The 21,543-nt window shown below is 43.5% G+C and overlaps 2 protein-coding genes across 2 annotated transcripts in view; one reads left to right on the top strand and one right to left on the bottom strand.

Moving 5' to 3' along the window:
• LOC139929462 (protein MTSS 1-like) overlaps window positions 1-17,937 on the bottom strand; it is a 62,744-nt gene extending 44,807 nt beyond the window's left edge. The window contains 3 exon segments of the mRNA XM_078290137.1: window positions 5,278-5,351; window positions 8,177-8,238; window positions 17,866-17,937. Of these exon segments, the coding sequence (XP_078146263.1) occupies window positions 5,278-5,351; window positions 8,177-8,238; window positions 17,866-17,937 (208 nt within the window).
• Window positions 1-21,543, top strand: part of rnf139 (ring finger protein 139) — a 328,745-nt gene that overhangs the window by 104,815 nt on the left and 202,387 nt on the right. The window lies entirely within an intron of this gene.

Genomic DNA, 21,543 nt, shown 5'->3' with positions numbered 1-21,543 from the left:
GTATATTGTCGCTTTGTTTTTCTTCTTCTCTGCCATCTTCACCTCTTCTTCACTCCTCTCTTCTTCTATCCTCCTGTTCTCCTCCGTATCACTCTCTCCATTCAGGCCTTGTGATGACAGATGGAGGAAGGATTCGTTTTGTTCCCCTTCAACTCCTATTCTCGTTTCCTCATCTTCCTCTCTCATCTCCTCCTCTCCTTTCCTTCCTTCTCCTCATCTCCTTTCCCTCTTTCTCCTCCCCTCACCTCCTCTCTCATTTTCTCTCCCCCTTTCCTTTCTTCTCCTTGTCTCCTTTCCTCTCCTCTGTCCTCGACTCCTCCCTCTTTCTCCTATCGTCTTCTTCTCTTCTTTCCTTTCATTTCTTCTCCTCCTCTCCTTTCCCCTCATCCCCTCTCATCTCCTCCATTTTTTCCTGTCCCTGACTCCTTTCCCTCCTCCCCTTCCTCTCTCCTCCTCTCTTTTCAATTCTTCTCTCCCCTCCCTCTGTCTTTCCTCTGTCTTTGTCTCTCCTTTCCTTCCCTTTCTTCTCTTCCTCTCCTCTCCCATCATCCCCTCCTTTCCTTTCCTATCCTCGTCTCTTTTCCCTCCTCTCCTCCCTCGCTCACCTACTCCTCTCATCTCCCTTCTCTCCTCCTTTCCTTTCCCTCCGCTTCCTTTCGTCTCCTCTCCCCTAACTGCATCTTCTTTCCTCTCTCATCTCCTCCTTTCCTTTCCTTCTCCTCCTCTCCTTTCCCCTCATTCCCTCTACTTTCCTCTCCTCTTCTTTCTCCTCCCTCTTTCTTTCTCTTCTCACAAACTCCTTTCCCTTCCCTTCCTTTGTTCTCCTTGTCTCTTCTTTCCTCTCCTCCCTCTCTCTCCTCATCTCTCCCCTCCTTCATTTCCTCTTTCTCCACTCCTTTCCTTTCTCTCCACTTCCTCTCCTTTCGCTTTCTCTCACACACTCCGCTCCTCCCTTCTTCTCTCTCTCTCTCCTCCTCTCCTCTCTTCTCTCTCTCTCTCCCTCTCCTTCCTCCTCTCCTCTCCTCTCCTCTCCTGCTCACCGGCCCTTTAAGGATGAAATCCTCCCTGGCAGCAGGTTGCTATGGAAACCACGGACCGACACACAGCGACAGGTAGAGGAAGGAGGACGGCCTCTGTAGTGTGTGTGTGTGTGTGTGTGTGTGTGTGTGTGTGTGTGTGTGTTGGGATAGCGATCCACCAATTTAGCAACAATTTTTGCATCCGTTCCTCTTGTTAGCTCTAAATTTGAAGGAATGTGTGAAAAAAACAAAACAATTTACCTGCTCAGCATCGGCCTGATAAATATGGAAATTGCCTGCAGCAGGAAGGTAATAAATTATATTATAATCAGGATGTAGCGGAGGGGAAACCCACCTAAACCCTCAGCGTACCCAACCTTTTATTTGTTGAATTTGTTGCTTTTAGACAAACATAAATCTTTAAATTCACGGCATAAATCATAGGAAGTAGATTCAAACTGATGTAACGTTATAGAAAGAACTACAGACGGACGATCTGCTTCTCTCTCGATACGATTCGATACTCGATCTGAGGTTCAGGATCAATACAACCAGGGTACGATGTGATCAATAAAAGTTCAGTGACGACAAAGTCTGACTGTGCAGAATTCAGTTTATTTCTGAGACACAAATCTTTCTAGCGATGCCATTGGCTCGCTTTTTTTTTATTACTCTGTTTTCCCATGATAACAAGTTCATTTTCTTTGTTTTCTGGAGATATCCAGTTATTTATGTCATTATCTCAAGGAAAATCTTGGGAAAACAAAATGTGTTGCCTGGAGATAATGACATAAATAAATAGATATCTCCAGAAAACAACGATAACAAAGAAAAATAACATTATCATGGGAAAAACAGAGTAAATAAAATGCATGAATATACTGTATGTCGTCAATGGGCTTCCATAGATAGATGGATAGATGGATGGATAGATGGATAGATGGATGGATAGATGGATAGATGGATAGATGGATAGATGGATGGATGGATAGATAGATAGATAGATAGATAGATAGATAGATAGATAGATAGATGGATAGATAGATGGATAGATGGATAGATGGATAGATGGATGGATAGATGGATAGATGGATAGATAGATGGATAGATAGATGATTGGTTAGATTGAATCCTGCAGTGATTTCCATCCTTGTTGCCATGAGCACCAGGCAGCCGGCTGAGCTGGACATGACAGCCAACGGCCTCCATCCCTCCCTCCCTCTACCCCCCCCTCCCTCCATCCCTCCCTCCTTCCTCTTCCCCTCCATCTTTTTTCATCCTCCCTCTCTCCCCATCTCCATCTGCCCCTGTCTCTCTCTTCCTTCACCTCTCTCCGTCTCTCCCTCCCTCCTTCTCTCATTTTGCCGTCCATTCCACATCTACATCCGCCCCCCTCTAGCTCTCTCTTCCTATCATTTTTTTCCCCATTTTACCCTAAATTTCCATTTTTTTTTTTCATTTCCCTGAATGTGTAGTGTAAAAGAAACTCTCTGCAGAGTGTAAACCCGACTAGAGACATACTGCATTCTGATTGGCCAGTCAGCAATATGACCGTCACACAGTAGAAGAATTGTGTTTGAAACGCTATTTTTGACTGACATTAGTAACAATGGAAACCAGTTCGAAACACAAACAGACACAAACACTGAGCTTTCTGCTGTGGAGCCTATAACCTTTTACTTAAAATCCTTTTTATCTTTGTCCAGCCGTTTAACAGCGGCTTAATGGTTTCTACAAATTGTCCACCTTCCCTTTGAAAAGCCTCCAATTAGCCTCCGTGTTGAAAGGGCAGCTCTTTTTTTGGCTAGCAGCGCTAAACAGACGCTGTGGGAAACGCTGCTCAGGACTGCAGACCGCTGACAGCCTGTGTGGAGAAAGGCACTTCTGAAGTCCAGATATATCTGAACACGAACAAAACAAACACAAACAAAACAAAAATGAGAAAACAAATCAATCCTTTAAAAGGCTAGATAGATGTGTTTTCAGTCAGTCCAGCGGTCCAGCTTCCTCTCTGGTTCTGCACAGTCAGCACAGTTCAGATATCAGAATTTGTTTCCTTCCTTCATTCATCCTTTCAGTCTTTCACTATGAAAAACAAACTTTTTTTTCATCTCAGCGCTGAAATAATCCCCAGAAACATCTGCTCCGTCCTACACTCCTTCACTCCTCTCTTCTTCTATCCTCCGTATCGCTCTCTCCGTTCAGGCCTTGTGATGACAGATGGAGGAAGGATTCATTTTGTTCCCCTTCAACTCCTATTTGCGTTTCCTCATCTTCCTCTCCTCTCGTTTCCCTCTTTCTCCTCTCTCGCCTCTCCATCCTTTCTCTCTTCCTCTCTCATCTCCTTTCCTCTCCTCTATCCTCCCTTCCTCGCTCACCTACTCCTCTCCTCCCCTCACCTCCTCTAATTTCCTCTCCTCTCATCCCCTCCTTTCCTTTCCTATCCTCGTCTCCTTTCCCTCCTCTCCTCTCCCTTCTCTCCTCCTTAAAAACCCACGGCTTTTTATTTAGCCGGACAGCAGCTCATTTCTAGCTAGGTTTGACACTGGAAAGTTTGGATTTCAAAAACAACAAAAATTATACAAGTAAACGTTAAAAAAAATCAGTGTTTGGGGAAATGTAAACTAGATCTAGACAGAAGTAAATTGGCTTTAACTCTAAATGACACTGGTGTTTTCCTTTAAAGAGGTGTTGAGAGAAACTTTCACTTTTAAAGATATTTAGGTCCCGATTTCACCAAACAGGTTTTCACTGTTCGTATCACCATCTTTTCAAAAATGATTAAATTGTTTGTTGGGTTTTTCACAGCCTTTGATATTTAACAGACAGAAACAGCAGTTAGTGCTGTGTGTGTGTGTGTGTGTGTGTGTGTGTGTGTGTGTGTGTGTGTGTGAGAACAGCAGAAGAAGAGGAGGACAGGTAGAGCTGGGTGTGGCTCCACAACCCTCTAATTATCACAATGGTTGCCGAGGGAAACCAATAATTCTACACACTGCTACAGCTGCAACACCCTTCACACCACACACACACACACACACATACACACACACACACACACACACACACACACACACACACACACACACACAGTCAATTACAGAGCGGCGGTGACCCGGAGACGACGGATTATTTCAACGGCTTCTATTGTCGTTCTGATGGCCAGTAGCTTTGACAGGAAGGTAGCGACCACGCACGCACACACACACACACACACACACACACACACACACACACACAGGAGAATTCCCCTACGTTAATCAAAAAAAAGTATCACACCCAAAATAAAGCAGAAACAGCATTTAGAGAGACACAGCATGATATCTGGGTGTTGTTCTGTGCTGCAGTGGAGTCGCTACAGGCAGACAGCCACGGTTACCGGTTCAATGTCATTTCCATGTAATCGATACAGGAAGCGACCTCTATCGACGTCCCAGCTCGGTGATTGGGAAAACAGTCTCCGCTGATCATTTGTCAATGCTGGAAAAGTACAAATCAATACTGAAGAGCCATTTGCATCGAAACATAAAAACACACAGAAGCTGCTGCACTTTCCACCAGACTGAGCAGGAACAAATCCAGCTGGAAGTTATGAGCTCTTGTTGTTTTGTTATGAGGGAGGAGAGACAGGTGAAAGGGGTTTTAAAGCTGCAATATGCAACTTTATGACATTAAAAAAACAATTAACAGGATATATTTTATATTATCAGTCTGTGTGTTCAGGCCTAAATCCGTTTGCCGTTTTAAAATTGGCTTTTCAGTGATGTTCAGGACGTTTGGGGGCGTAAACCATTCCATGTGGGCGTGGCCAGCGGTGACCCGGCTGTGGCCATCAAGGTCTAACCTCTAAACCCTGTTAAATCTCCCTACCCGTTTCACACAAAAGGGGCGGAGAAAGCAAAGGAAACGGACGACCAATCACAATCGAGCAAAGAAGCTTTTCCAGGCAGCCTGTTAGCAACATGCTAACACATCTGACCGCTGCAAACAGCTTCTGTAAAGCTTCATCTCTGTAGCGTGATGTTAGCACAAACTGAGGCAGCAGAGTCTGACACTCATTTGACTCTTCTTCTCCTGACAGGAAGTTTAATTCAGCGGCACGAAACAATTCTGCTTCATCACCTACAGGTTTTATTTCTGATCAAAAAAGTCAAAGTGAGGAGTCCAAAAGCACCTCCAACGTGCACCTGAACACCTGAGCAGATGGAAATGGTACGCACACACACACACACACACACACACACACACACTCCCGTCCTACCTCGGCTGTTGGTCGCCAGGTCGGCCACCTTCTGAAAGGCGTCCAGGAAGGCTGCTACCGCGACGACCGTCGTCCTGGAGACACAACAGAGACAGAGACTGGCATCATAACATGCAATAAGGACAAAATATAAGTTACCAATCAATCAATCTCCACTGTGTTTTTGTAAGAGTGATGTGCAGAAACTCTGGTTTTGGGTCCACATCCACTTCAGAATCACTTTAATCAGCAAGTACAATAAATATACAGGAGCAGGGTTTGACCAATATGGGTTTTTAAAGGCCGAAAAACAAATTGAAGCTGAAGTACTGAAGCTGCTGAGAGCTGATATTTTGTGCCGATGCTCAATATCTTTAAATTTGATCATTTTTGTGCCAAAAACTACAAGGATTCAGGATTGAGTTTTATTCTCATCAGGGTGGAAAGGCCTCTGAAACGTTTAGAGCATCATGGGACACTAAAACTCTCCAGTGAAACCACAGTGTTACTGAGTGTTGGGTGTTACTACATGACATGACAGAGGGGGGCGGGGCCAAACCAGAGTCCCGGCCCCCGACCGCACCGCAGCTCTAATCTGGATTAGAATTCAGAAATCATTTAATCTGGATTATAATTATTCACGCTCGACTACACCTGGAATCCACTTTCTCTGATTAAAACAGAGACAATTCTATTACTAAAATTACCATTCAGGTCTTTCACAGCGCTCCAGCAGATGAACCTACAGTGAATCGGACCGGAAATCAAACTGAATTGAAAGTCACTGTATTACTCATTTCATTTCATCTAATTTACAGGAACACATCAGCTTTAGAATAGAAGGACTTCAACTTCTAACAAAGAGGAAGGCAAGAAGAACATGGGGAAGGAGGAGGTCAAGAACAGGAAGAGGAAACAGAGAAAAATGAGAAAATAAGATGAGGATGGTGAGGAAGAGACGACTGTTCACATATCAAAGCAGGGAATGATGGGAAAAAAGTAGGAAAACGCCAATCTCCTCCATTGATGGATGTGTGGCGTCGAACCCCCTCTGGTCTCCTTCACACCTTTAATTTACCATTTTTTGTTGCGCCACCTTTCCCTCAACCTCCCTCAAAAGTGACCCAACCTGTCTCTCTGCTGCAGTGCATTCTGGTCTCTCTCCTGCTCCTGTGGGTGGAGAAATTGGTCTCTCTCCTCTTCTACGATGGATTTCTCTCCTGTATGATTGTTGAACGTCTCTCGGTGCAAAATGGCGGCTCTAGAAAGAAGCCCTCGCTCTTTGATTCTGAGGGACTGACACCAAAACCTGACGTTTACCACTGATGTTTTACATCCTGAAACATTTTCTCATAGCAAACTCCGTTGTTTTTAAATCCACCTTAAAACTCAAGTGTTTTAAGGTGGATTTTTCCTTCAATGAGGCCAACGGCGTCTCTCTGACCCCTCAGCTGGTTCGGACGATCGGATCTTCGGTGCGTCTCGGCTGCGTTTACATCACATTTTATGCATTTTTGCGCTATCCGATTTCACCCCGATCACCCAGGTCACATGTTGCCTCCGGGGGTAAAAGGGGTCCCCAAAATACCCCGAAACCCCCCCCCCTCTAGACGCAGGTTGAGGAAGAGGAGGAGGAGGAGGAGGAGGTCGGTGTTTTTAATCAGCGTTGACCCCGGCTGACCTCCGGCCTGCGGAGCGTCCCGAGGCGCGACGCTGATCCCACCGCCTGATAATGACTTTATGGAGCCATCATTAATCTCTGCCAGCCAGGGGAAGGTTAATTGAGTTGTGTGTGTGTGAGTGTGTGTGTGTGTGTGTGTGTGGACGTAGTGTGTGTGGGCGGATGTTGCAGGATGGTGGGTGGGTGACAGTGAATTAGTGTGAGTGCATGTGTGTGTATGAGCAAGTGTGGATATACTGTAAGTGATGCAGTTGGGTATGTGTGTATGTGCATGTGCCTTTCCTGTGTGTGTGTGTGTGTGTGTGTGTGGGGGGGGGGTATGTGAGTGTGTACGTGCATGTATGTTATGGCGCATAAAGGCATGTGCATGGGTAATGCAGTTTGTGTGTGTGTGTATGTGTCTATATGTGTTTGTGTATGCGTATGACCTTCAGTGGTGAGAGTGTGTGTGTGTGTGTGTGTGTGTGTGTGTGTGTGTGTGCAGAGCCGGTGAACCGGAGCGACGGGACGAGGCGACAGGAGAGGAGAGGTGAGCCTGACATTTAAACACTTAATGAAGCAGACTGATTGGATTTTCATGAGCTTAGGTTGGAGTATTAAAACATTTGTGTGCGTGTGTGTGTGTGTGTGTGTGTGTGTGTGTGTGTGTGTGTGTGTGTGCACATTTTTTACACACGTCACTTTTAACATCTTGCCCATTCTAACTGCCAGCGTTAATGTAGCAGACTTAATTTCAGCAGGTTTCATTTAGCAGATTCTATTTTTAGTTTTACAAACATTTCTCAGAGGCAGAAATAATCTGATTGGCTGAACCTCAGTGGGCGGAGCCAAAGAACCACAGTTTTTCATAGTGCGAGTTAGCTAACTGGCAAACTGGAATGATCAAAAAGGAACTTGGTCAAAATATAAACAAAAAATATAAATGGCAGTGACTTCTGTTTTCATTCCTTCATGTCCGTGGCATCATGATGTTGAAGGTCAGCAGCTAGCTGACTAGCTTATCTAGCTAGTGTGTTTGAGCAAGTGTGTGTGTGTGTGTGTGTGTGTGTGTGTTTTGTTACCAGAGCTGGGATTGCAGAAGGACATGTATGTGTGTATGTGTGTGTGTTTGAATAAGAAAACCTCCCTTTGAACACCTGTTAGAAACCAACTGTCTGTCATTACGTCACTCTGGAAACAGGTGTGTGTGTGTGTGTGTGTGTGTGTGTGTGTGCGTGTGTGTGTGTGTGTGTTGGTTACCTGAGCTGTGATTGCAGTTTGCCAGCCTTGCTGATGAAGTCGTCCCAGACTGGGTAGCTGCTCTGAAGAGACAAAAGCAGAAAAAAGTCAAGAGAATGAAATTAATATCAAACACTTCCCTTTACAGCTACACGCTGTACGACACACTGCTCACACACAGCTAGGCAACAGTGAATACATACATGTAGAGCATCATGTATGAGAGCTCCTATGAGGGAGGAGAGACAGGTGAAAGGAGTTTTAAAGCTGCAATATGCAACTTTATGACATTAAAAAAACAATAAACAGGATATATTTTACATCATCAGTCTGTGTATTCAGGCCTAAATCCGTTTGCCTGAAATTGGCTTTTCAGTGATGTTCAGGACGTTTGGGGGCGTAAACCATTCCATGTGGGCGTGTCTTGTGGGCGTGGCCAGCGGTGACCCGGCTGTGGCCATCAGGTCTAAGGTCTAAAAAAAAACCCTGTTAAATCTCCCTACCCGTTTCACACAAGTGTAATTATGTACTGTGAAATTGTAAGTTGTCAATATGTTTCTGCACAAAAAAAAAAACTCTGTTAACGGTTATGCTCTAGTTCCCTGTTCAGGATGCTACATGTAGCATTTTAGCATCAATCAATCAATCAATCATTACCACATTAATTTTGAGGCATTAGTGTAATTACTGTAAACAAACCAGAGCATCAGCGGTCAGCCTGTCAGCCTCTATCAGCCTCTACTCTGCATCCTCCATAGTTTCTCCACCTGGTGGATCTGGAGGGAAATCTGCTGGATCGCTTTACGGCACAAAACAGGAAGAGGTTCTGTTCTTCCAGAGCAAACGGAGCTAAAGCTGAAAGAGTTTCTGGCAGCAGATGGTGGAAGGAGGGAAAGGAAGATGGAGAAATCACTTCCAACATGTTGATCCTCTTCAGGGAGGGGGAGGAGGGGGGGGGCAGGAAGCAACGGGGCTGATGGGAAATGTAGTCTTAATGTGGAGAAACACTAGAACTAACAATACTACTAGAGTGAGATAGAGGAGAACAATCAGCTCCAACGTGGACTCATTGGTTTACGTTAATAATACCAATTAATTTGACTATGATATATTGATGTTTAAAAATGCTCCTCATGGCTCCTTGAAGTCTGATCTCTGCAGAGATGAAACCTCTGCTGCCTTTCTCTCATTTAGCTTGAAGTTGCGCTGATGGATTTATTCTCACTGAAAGTCTTGGAGAAATCTAGACGTTTGATGTTTTAAGTTTCATTGAAGAATGATTCAAACAAGTTTTCCTTACTGAATAGGCGCACACACAACCACAGAGCACATACTCACACACACACACACACACTCACACACACACACCCACACATACATTCACCCTCGTACAAACTTTGCCCATGCAGCGCTCCTCAGGCTCTGCAGACACATAAATTCTTAACATCAGACGCAGCAGCGAGCCAACAGACAGCGAGGAGACCGATCGATACGGCCAATCCATACACCCCACCCACCCCGGCTCAACTAGAGAGGCCAAACAAGCGCCCCCCCCTAGGCATGCAAATACAGCTTTAATCCACTGATACAGAGATACGGAGAATAAGAGACCAGCCGCTGCACTGCGGTGCTGAATGTGTTGGGAAAGTAGGATGAGCAACTGCAGCCAAGTTCAAAGATGGAAGAAATTGGGGTGCGCTTCTAAAGTCGACCGGAGTCCCCTGCTGTTCGGGGGTGGGTGGGGTTTTTCCACTGCAGCGAAGGATCTAAGACATTTTCGGTCGGTGGATTCTACAGTCCAGGCTGGGAATTTTGTTACTGATGTAAATCACTTACATTTACATTTATATGTCATGTTATAGGCATTTAGCAGCCGCTCTTATCCAGAGCAACGGTAGAATAAGCTTCAGTTTCTAGTAGGGCTGGTCGATAATTCAATATTATAGTTTATCGTCTTTCAGTGGAATCATATGGTGATGATATGGTGATTTTGGGGAAATCATGACACACAATTCTGCTGTCTAAACTGATGAGAATAAGCACATTTTATTTAAAAACTCTTGACAAAATGAGGTATGAAACATCAAGGAATACTATTTGAAAAATTTGTTGTTGTTGTTTGACATCACACCTAACATTACCATCAGGTTCGATGGAATGAATGTGAGCCATATTGATATATATTGATATGTATATATATATATCGATAGATCCTTATTATCGTGAATTTGATTTCAACCATACCGCCCAGCTCTACCAGCACCAACATTACAAGCAGCTAACAATAAGCAGGTCAAAGGTCAGAGCCACACCTCCCTGACAATAGAGGTACCAAATATAAACGTCCAGCTGGATTTTAAAATAGTTGTCAAGCTAACCAGGCTGCTGAGGTCATTTTCACTCTGCTTCCTCCTTTAGTTTAGGCTGCATGATTACAGCTGGAATGATAATAATCCTCATTGTCTTTATATTATATTGTGATCACAGTTGTTAATCGTGATTATTAGTGGTGATTGATGATTTGAGGAGCAATTATTAGTACAATCACACAATCAAAGATCGAGAACAAAGAGACGAGTGAGTTCTTGGATTAAAAAGCATCAAACGTTCCCAGAGCCAAACAAACAAAGCGGCGGATTCCTGAAGGAGCAGCAGGCTGAACGCTGCCGCTGCCTCCGGTTGCCACGGTGACAATTTATGTCCTGAGTGATTGATGGATGCAATAGCCCTGCCCTCGCCTTGTGTGTGTCCCTGTGTGTGTGTGTGTGTGTGTGTCAGAGAGAGAGAGAGAGGGGGAGACAGTGACTTTGAGAGAGAAAGGTTATGAGATGTGTGTATATATACAGTACTAGAGAGAATAAATGATAAACGAGTAATAAAGACAGGAGGAAGGAGAAAGGAGAATGAATGAGATGGCATGTGTGTGTGTGTGTGTGTGTGAGAGAGAGAGAGAGAGAGGGAGGTGTGTATATTGCATATGAGAGAAAGAGAGGGAGAAATAGAGGAGGAAGGAGAAACAAAGAAATGACAGAGAAAGATGGCGTGTGTGTGTGTGTGTGTGTGCGCGCGCGTGTGTGTGTGTGTGTGGTGTGTGGTGTGTGTTCGAGCGAGGTTGCATGCACGTGTGACCCCCCCACACCCCACTACCACACCCACCCATCACCCCTCTGTGTGTCTGAAGCCCCTCTCTGCAGCAGCAGCAGCAGCAGCAGCAGCAGCGTTACCATGGCGACGGTAGCCAGGCGATGACGCTGGGCATCACTCTCACAACAGAGCAGAGCAGAGCAGCTCAACCCACCAAGGCTGAACATAACACAGCTGGTTCAGCTGGGTTGTGTGTGTGTGTGTGTGTGTGTGTGTGTGTGTGTGTGTGTGTGTGTGTTTTGCCATGCACAGTGTGTAGGTGAATTACGGTCTGCAGTGTTTAGGCTGCACCTGTAATTGGGCTTGGGCCGATATTCAATAATATCGAATATCGCGATATTTCGTGAATATCGCGATTTTTGCTGTTTTGTTTTTGCTTGAATAGTAAGATCATTATTACGATTAAGATTACAATTGCTATTATTCTTATTATTATTAATAATAGTCTGGAGATTTGATGTATTAAAAGAAATACAATAAAATACCCCCCAAAAAAGAAACAAAGCCCTCCCTCCCCCGCGATATTATCGTATATCGCGATATTTTGGTGGGACACCATCGCGATATTGAATTTTTAGATATCGCCCAAGTCTACTTACAATTACAATAGTATGAATATTAACAGTAATACATCTCATTCATGACATCATACAGGGAGAAACCCATCGTAGGAGAGACAGAGAGACCAATTTCTCCGCCCACAGGAGCAGGAAATAGACCAGAATGCAATGCAGCCACCGCCAGTGTGTAAAACTTAACACACTATCGAAAAAAATCCTTATGATTATTGTGATATTGATTTCGTCACCCAGCACCAGCTAAAACACAAGAGAACAGAACAAAGTTACAGAACTTCATAAACTACAAGCAGCCTGTCTCTGTCTTCACAGAACAATCCAAAGCGTGTCAACATTTGGGTTTATAGGACATCGACCCATTTGGCGGCGGGACCAAAGCCGCCGCAGCCACTCTGTCCGTGATGTTTCCATGACGATCAGATACTCACACACCCATTTCAGAAGAGACGAGGACTATTTTGGCTCTGAGGTGATTAACATGACGGCTCGGCCCCAGCTAAACGCCGATTAGCATGCAGCCAATACGCTCAGTGGCATCACCTTAAACCACACACACACACACACACACACACACACACACACACACACACACACACACTGAGTGGTTCAATAACAGCAAAGCCTTGATTCCGCTGACAGACGATAAACGATAATATTGAGTTATTGCCCGCGGTTCTAGTTGGCACCAAGCAGCAGCAGTTCCTCTAACACAGTGGTTCACAACGTGGGGTCCGGGGACCACCAGGGGTCCTTGAGGGGGTTCCAGGGGGTCCCCAGCAAATTTATAAATTGTTAAACTTCAGCATTATTTAATTTACAAGAAGTTAACACAATTAGAGAATGTAGAAGAATGACTGTTCTGATCATAGTTTCTCTGTTATCTCTCTACCTACAATACAGATAGTCATGGGATTCTGGACAAAATCATATCTAACAATAAAAATATTCTCAGATTTGGGTCCGAGAGACAAAATCTCATCAAATGGGGGTCTGTGGCTCTAATGTGGACTAAATTGGGGGTCCTTGATATGAAAAAGGTTGAGAATCACTGGTCTAACGTCCGCTAGAGTCCGGCTCCAAAAAGACTCCAAACCTCCAACTCCATGAAGTCAGCGGACCACAAACCAACTTCTGATTGGTCTGGTTTTGGTCTCAGCAGCTAATTTCACTTCTTCTAATGTGTGTCCTTATGGAGATTTTCAAAATAACTGTCATTAACAGATATAACAGATAAAACACGGGGTCGTTTTCCTAGTGATCGACATTCGGTCTCTGCGGTCAACCCAAGCTCCGCCCCCTCCACCTTGGCTCCGCCCCTCTGCCTCTCTCTGGCTGCTCCGCCTCCAAAAAAAAATGTCAACACAAACATGTAAACACGGGTGAAGAACACTCACTACTCCATCTGTCCTACAGTCTGTTTGGCACTGATACTGATACTGCACCACAGTGATAGCAGGTCCAGTTTGAATACAGAAGTAAAAACATATTTGTTTAATATTGCTTTTAATTAGCCACTGTTTTTTTTTTTTTTTTTACCGTTTTTCCATTTTGTAGTCTGCTAATTTTCTGTTTCTGTCTCACTGTGTTTTAACTTTTATGTTTTACATGATTTCTAAACTGTTTTAAATTGATCTGTTTTTCTCTCACTTAATTTGTCTGTTCCCCTATTTATTGCGAAGCACTTTGAGCTGCACTTAATATACGTGCTATCAATAAAGTTTATTATTATTATATTATTGCCATAACAGGCTGAATCTGACACTGTGCCAAATCAGTAGGAACAGTACAGATACTGCTCTGTGTTCGTTCAATGGAGAAAAAAAAAAAAACACTATGAAAGGCTTGTGGAAGGCTTGTGGAAGGCGGATGTGAAAGCCGTGGTTCCCGGTGCGGTAAGCGGGTCGCGGTGCGGAGCGGGTCGCGGTGCGGAGCGGGTCCGAGCCCCGGAGGCTTCACACAGCGCTGCAGCATGCAGATCGGTTCCACTTAAACGGATCAACAGTAATGTGTCTGCTTCAATTTCTTCAGTATAATGATGTGTGGGTGATGAAGAGCACACAGCCAGACGTGACACACACACACACACACACACACACACACACACACATAAATATACATGTCACATATACAAGTATACAGATTCTCGGAGTGGTCCTCCTGTGGGGAGAAAATTTATTTTTTCCTGCTAATTTTCCTAGTAATTATGAAAATGAGGGAACAAATGAACCAAAACGACGGTGTCTTGTGCGCTCGATTTCATCAAAACGAGGGTACAAGGTCAGTCTTCTTCACACACACACACACACACACACACACACACACTTGTTCCCTCAATAAAGTAAATTTTGGCCTGGAAATATATATTTTGTTCTTCTTAGTGTATTTGTAGTACATGTACCTTGTATGTACCATAAGCCCGTGGAGTGGCTCTGTAAATATACAGTACATACAAATACACAGACAAATATATGTGCGTGTATACGATATATACCGTACACACACACACACACACACACACACACACACACAGTCTCCCACCCACACATGCAGCACCGACATGAAGCAGCAGATGAGTCTCGGCTCTCCACCCACACCCTCTGCCGTCTCGCTGCACCAGCAGGGGAAAACCTTCGTCTGGCCGTCTGCACGCCGCGTCATGAATTAAACATCCAGCTGCGTTACAGTAAGCTGCTTCTTCTTTTATTTAGTCTGAGAGAGTATTCAGTCAGCAAGTGTTGCTGTAACTGAGCAGCTTCTTTGTGGACTTGTACTTTTTGGAGTATTTATGAAGCCAGTAATTCTACTTTTACTGAGGTATTGTGCTTTGCAACATTTTAAATTTGTTGGAGTACAAATTTTGTAGACATCCGATAAGCACTGCATGAGAAACGTGAAAATCATAAATTGCATCAAACCTGCTAAAGCATGTGGAGATCACATCATATTTAGTTAACTAACGAAACACTGAAACATTAAATGCTCAAATTTATCCATTTAGCCAAAAAGCCATCCATCCAGTTACAGTATTAGTGTTAGCTAGCCTGGCTGTTAGCATTAGCTTAGGTAGCATTAGCCAAAAATCCATTCATCTGGCTACCGTACTGGTTTGCGTTAGCCTGGTTGTTGTGTATCTAGTTTGCTATCTTATTTTTCATGATTATATAAAACATGTTAAATCACAAACTGAACTCGGTCCTCGTCCTTTTTGCATGGGATAGATTGGTTTATTAAAATAAAGTACAAATTAGTAAATTTTTACACCACTAGCTTTACTTCTTCAAAGTAACAGTTCTTCTACTTGAGTAGGACATTTTGGTTCTCTTTCCACCCGTCAGTCACCATATTCCACTCAGTGTAATTAGGGTTGAGGGGTCAGAGGTCAGAGGTCAGAGGGCAGCCAGGGGTCACACCTCGGAAGCCTTGTGGATCAAACGAGGCTAGTTAGGCTGCAGAGAATTGAAAAACGTAATGTTGGTGTCGGAGTGACTGTCCTGAAACAAAACGGTCACAGGTTTGACCACAACAGCCAATCCCATCGTCTGTTCTAAACAGCCGGTGTCTGGTAGCTCTTTCCTGGGAAAAAATCTTCTGCCGCACAGGAAGTGATGCGTTTTCCGCTTCCGGTTTGTTTGGAATCAACAGAAGAAGAAGAACTGATAGCCACCATGACTGAACAGACAAAGAAAAGAGAAACTCAAACTGCATCAACAGAAAAGCCAAGCTCCGCCCACACTGTTTGATTGACAGGTGATCTGTGGGAAGTGCAGTGCAGAAACACCACAGTGAGGCTGAGGGACAAAGATGGAGACTAAATAATAGAAAGAAACCAGATCTCATGGATTGCCATTTGCCATTTGAGCAGCTAATTGTACTACAAAACATGATTATGAATAAAACACTAAGCTGGAAGCCGTACTATTCCCATTCATGAAGCAATATCATTCATATTAAGAACCTGTGGGTTGAATTCCCTAGCAGCCATGTCTATGAATAAAACAGCAGACTACAGCAGATATAAACCTTTACATTCATACTGAGAAACCTGACGGCAGCAGCTGGGTCGTTTTGGAGCCACATGCAGGTTTCAGTGTGCAGGAGCTTCTGTAGTTTGATTACAACCAGCAGTTCAATCACCAGGGTGTTCGGCTACGAAGACGATGGTGAGAAAAAGTGAATACCGAGGAGGAGGAGGAGAGGGAGGAAGAAGAGGAAGAAGAAGAAGAAGAAGAGGAAGAAATGGAAGAAGAAGAAGAAGAAGAAGGAGAAGAGCAAGGAGGAGGAAGAAGAAGAGGAAGAAATGGAAGAAGAAGAAGAAGAAGAGCAAGGAGGAGGAAGAAGAGGAAGAGCAGGAAGAGAAGGAAGAAATAGAAGAAGAAGATGAAGACGAGGAGGAGGAAGAAGAGGAAGAGAAGGAAGAAATGGAAGAAGAGGAAGGAGGGTGAGGAAGAAGAGGAAGAGAAGGAGGAGGAAGAAGAGGAAGACGAGAAGGAGGAAGAAGAGGAAGAGAAGGAAGAAATGGAAGAAGAGGAAGGAGGGTGAGGAAGAAGAGGAAGAGAAGGAAGAGAAGGAAGAAATGGAAGAAGAGGAAGGAGGGTGAGGAAGAAGAGGAAGACGAGAAGGAGGAAGAAGAGGAAAAGAAGGAAGAAATGGAAGAAGAGGAAGGAGGGTGAGGAAGAAGAGGAAGAGAAGGAAGAAGAGGAAGACGAGAAGGAGGAAGAAGAGGAAGAGAAGGAAGAAGAGGAAGACGAGAAGGAGGAAGAAGAGGAAGAGAAGGAAGAAATGGAAGAAGAAGAGGAAGGAGGGTGAGGAAGGAGAGGAAGAGAAGGAGGAGGAAGAAGAGGAAGAGTAGGAAGAGGAGAGGAAGAAAAGAAAGAGGCGGGAGAAAAGGAAGAAGAAGAAGAAGAAGAAGAAGAAGAAGAAGAAGAAGAAGAAGAGGGTGTGTGAGTTACTAACCACTACACCTGTTAGAAACCAACTGTCTGTCATTCCCCTCTGGAAACAGGTGTGTGTGTGTGTGTGTGTGTGTGTGTGTGTGTGTGTGTGCGTGTGTGTGTGCGTGTGTGTGGGGTGAGGGGTGAGGGTTGCAAGGTGCCCCACCCCCCCCTCGCTCTCTCCCACACACACACACACACAAACAAAATGACCGCACTGGGTCAGTAGGCTACAAGCTGCCAGTCACTGAACAGGCTGCACTGACCAAACATTTCACATTATAACCCCAACATAACAATAACAATATATACAATTAATATTCATAAACAATCAGAATAATCATTTGAAAGCCACAGAGGTTCTCAGGCAAAAAAAATCTGAATTAAATCCAAAAATTACGAGCAAAAAACAGATATCCTAATGAAAAACCCTATAATATTCCTATAATATTCCCATAAGGATTTATATTGTGTCTGTGGTGCTAAATATAGAGATTATAGTGGCCTTATTGCACTTAAATGTATTTTATCTCTTGTGGCATCACTACAACACATGCCTATTCACTACTACTATCCCTATATTCCTTCTCAAATGTATTATTATATTATAGGATTAGGCTACTAGAGCAGGTTTTGGTTCCAGTCTGCCATAATGAAGCTGGATTAACATCCTGTAGTGGGTTTTTTTGGAGGATGATCCAGATAAAGACTCCTGCCTGAACACACCCACCTCCTCTCCTCTCCTCTCCTCCTCCTCTCCTCCTTTCCTCCTCTCCTCTCCTCTGCAGTCTCCAGGCCTGGAAACCGCCTGGAGACACGCAGCCTGGATAATTAGGAAATTAATGACGCCTGGGAATCTTACAATAGCCGACAGGAGGAATACCGACTGGTTTCACTGGTCTGATGCAACAGGAAGACCAGCAGCAGCATATTAACACACTGACGGAGGGAGTGAACAGCGCGTGTGTGTGTGTGTGTGTGTGTGTGTGTGTGTGTAAAATATTAATCCCAGGTGATAATCATACAGCAGATGATGAGAATGTAATAATGATTTTACCTTCATATCGCCTATCACAGTCTGGAAGAGTCCGCCCAGCGCGCTGCACTCTCTCTCCATCACCGTCTCCATTTTCAGCTGTGTGTGTGTGTGTGTGTGTGTGTGTGTGTGTGTGTGTGTGCGTGTGTGTGTGTGAATGAGAAACTAAATCAGACTGGGCTTTTGTAGTCCATAAATGAAGGTTTTAAAAAAGCAGAGCGGACTGGATCAGCAGCAGTTGGCGTCAGTTTCCCTCCGGACAGAAACCAACTGAATTAAATCCCATAGTCCCGGACGGAGAGGCGTCATGGTCCTGGTCCTGGTCCTGGTCCTGGTCTCGGCAGGTTCACTGTGGCTCTACATGCTCCGCTCCGCTCGGTCTGAACTTTACCAGGCAGCAGCTTCAGTCAGCCAGCGAGGACTGGAGAGACACGCGGGGGCGCGCCTGTGCACCGAGAACGCGCGTCTGCGTGGCCCCGCCTTGGGCTGCTGGGGCTTTATTATGGGAAGAGAGAGGCTGTGGTGATACTGGGAGACAAGGGGAGATGATGTATGGGGAATGAAATACAATAAAATAAACGGAAACTATGAGAAAATGTGAGATAAAATAAAATAAAACAAAATTAAATAGAAATATTGTCATATATAATAATAATAAATATATAAATAAATAATAAAATAAATAAATAATTTGTAAAAAAAAAAAAAAAAAAATTACAAAATCTAATAAACAAATAAATTGATTAAATTAACATATTGTCACTGTAAAATAGTATCTCACATATCAAGTAAAAAGTGATTTTTTTCTAGAGATCAATTATATTCAGTCACGGTGCCTTTGAAGGACCGACATACTGAACAGCAAACTTAGGCTAATGTTTTCTTTTGTTTTCCAAAATGTATACACAGTGTGTTGGAACTGAATTATCCTGACATAAAGTTAAGATTAAATTGAATAAAATCAAAATGTCACTGTAAAATAGCATCTCCTGTATTTTAGGATTTCTCTGCAGGGATCAGTTCAGGAGTTTTACAGTTTCACGACATTTTATGATAACAGGCTTCAGTGAAACCTAACAACTGTCATCCTAAAACATTCTCTCACTGATGTATTCAATTTTAGGGGTGAAATGGTAGAAATTAAACTGTTCATTTATAAATTCTGCTATTGTTTTTGTTGGGCGACTCCCTAGAAAGCCCCTCATGACCCCTGGCAGTCCCCGGACCGCACTTTGGGAACCATCACTGGACACCATGAAGAGGCGAAGAGGCTGAAGTGTCTCAACTCTCCACACTGACCAACAGGAACACGTTAAACAAGTTATTTAAGGCTACAGCGCCGCCTGGTGGGACTTTACTGAACTGAGTGGTGGAATACAAAACTTTAGCTGCAATGTTCTCCAAAAAGTTGAGGATAATAATGAATGAAAAAGAAAACGGAGGAGGAGAAGAAGAAGGAGGAGAAGATGAAGGAGGAGACAAAGGAAAAGAAGTAGAATAAGAAGAAGAAGGAAGGGAATAAGAAAGATGAGGAGAAAGAGAAGAAGAAAAATAATGATAAGGAGAAGGAAAAGGAGAACAAGGAGTAGAAGAAGGAGGGTGAAGGAGAAGAAGAGGGAGAAGGAGAAGAAGAGGAAGGAGAGGGAGAAGAAGAGGAAGGAGAGGGAGAAGAAGAAGAAGAAGGGGGATGAGTAGAACAAGAAGAAGAAGAAGAAGATAGAGAAGAGGAAGAAATAATATTGATAATATTCAGTATTGTCGCTACATGACACAAGTCAGTGGAAACACCTGAAGTCCATTTTCCCATGATGCTCTGGGCCGAAGTCTCCATTTCATTTTGGGATCAGATCTAAATTCAGTAGGATGTTTATTCTGCTGTGAGCTGACACCATGAATCAACACAACATGTATTTAGTAGAGGACTTGGATGATTCTGCTTGTCTGCATCACTCAGATCATTTGTCTCTCAGCCTCCTCATCAGTGTTTCCCTCATCTAATAATTCTGTCTCTGAGGTCAAGTCTCCGTAAGCTTCATGAGTCTTGAGCGACACCTGGTGGTCAGACTGTGGAAGTGCGTCACTGCTCATCTGTTGGGAAAACATCACTCTACATCTGACAGAAACTCAGCTTGTTTGACTGTTTTCAGATTGTTGTTAATGAGTAATATTGCTGTTAGTGTCACTGACAGAGGTGTGACCAAGTCAACTTTGCTCGAGTCCCAAGTCAGTCTCAAAGTCTTGAGGCACAAGTCTCAACTCCCAAGTCTAAATGTAGATTACCAAGTCAAGTCCATGTCATTAATGTCAAGTCTCAAGTCTAAATGTAGAACAGCAAGTCAAGTCAGAACAAATCAAGAGTCCAGTATCAATTTAATATCTTAAAGAAAACTAAATATCTAGGACTTTTAAATGCAATATGGTTTTAATAGGATAAAAACTTGGTAAGAGCATCATGAGTTTGATTTCTATAATCAGTTTCAACTTCAATAAATTCAATCATTCCATACAAATTCAGAAAACAGAATTTAAATTCAGTCGTCCGCTGGAACAAATCTCATCACTTTCAATCTAAGTCATTTACACAAACACAAGATCTCAAGTCAAGACTTTAGAAACCTTTTCAAGTCGTCAAAGTACAAGTCAGAGTCAAGTCCCAAGTCACCAGAACCCAAGTCAAGTCAAGTCTCAAGTCTCATTTACTCTTTGGGTGATTTTTGTTTTGTGCTTTTTCTTATGATTATCAAATAATAGTAGAGCACACACCCAAAGAGGTGCAGACTACTGGCAATGATAAACTATATTTAAAAAAATAGTTGCACACTTGTCATTATATTTGCTGTCCCATATTTTAGGCATTAAAATTTCCTTTATTTATGTTATGAAGAATGTTTAATGAAGAATACAAAAAAATATAAGCTAAATAAAAATAAATAAAATGTTATTGTGTTTGAGTGGTTAAATTTAAAGTTATTGCATTTTTTTTAACATCCATCCTTTTTTCCAGTCAGTTTCAGTCTAAGTCCAGGAAACACAGCTGGACTTGGTCCTGATTGGCTCCCTCACTAAAAGAATGACTGAAATCCGTCCAATCAGGGTCCAGTTTGCAGCATCTGAACTGGAAAGCCTCCAGCAGGTTTACCTCATTTGAATTAGAGGAGCCGCTGCTGTCGGCCAATCAGGAGCCAGTATTGTGACGACTCGGTCTTCACGTTCATTCAGTTTAACTTTGAACTAAACTACATTTATCTGCAGAACATCATGAAGAACTTTAATCTGATCCTGAGACAGAGGAGAGCTGGAAACAAAACCATGAAAAATCAATCATATGGAACCTTTAAAGCAGCTGATTTCACTGATTTAGCAAAACTTCAGGCAGAGAGGAGGAAGTCAGCGGTGAAATCAGCTGCTGAGTGTTTTAGTGTTTGTTTGGTTGGAGAGAAAACCTGCAGACCTCTGGCCCTAAAATGAAGGTTGTTTTTTTTTTTGTTGTTTTTTTAGCTGCGATCAGCTGGTGAAGCTGGCCGAGCTTCAGAGACTCAGCAGTGTCGTTTTAACCACAGAGACTGGCTGCTTAATGACAGGGAGCCTGGAGCGCACACACACACTCACACACACACACACACACACACACACACACACACACACACAACCGATACAGAAAAGCAGCAGTGTGTGTCATTATCTCGCCCCAACAGGAGA

Source organism: Centroberyx gerrardi, chromosome 19 (assembly GCF_048128805.1).
Source record: "Centroberyx gerrardi isolate f3 chromosome 19, fCenGer3.hap1.cur.20231027, whole genome shotgun sequence".
Lineage (NCBI taxonomy): Eukaryota > Metazoa > Chordata > Actinopteri > Beryciformes > Berycidae > Centroberyx > Centroberyx gerrardi.
Note: the sequence above shows the minus strand (reverse complement) of the source record. Positions and strands in the feature narration are given on the sequence as shown.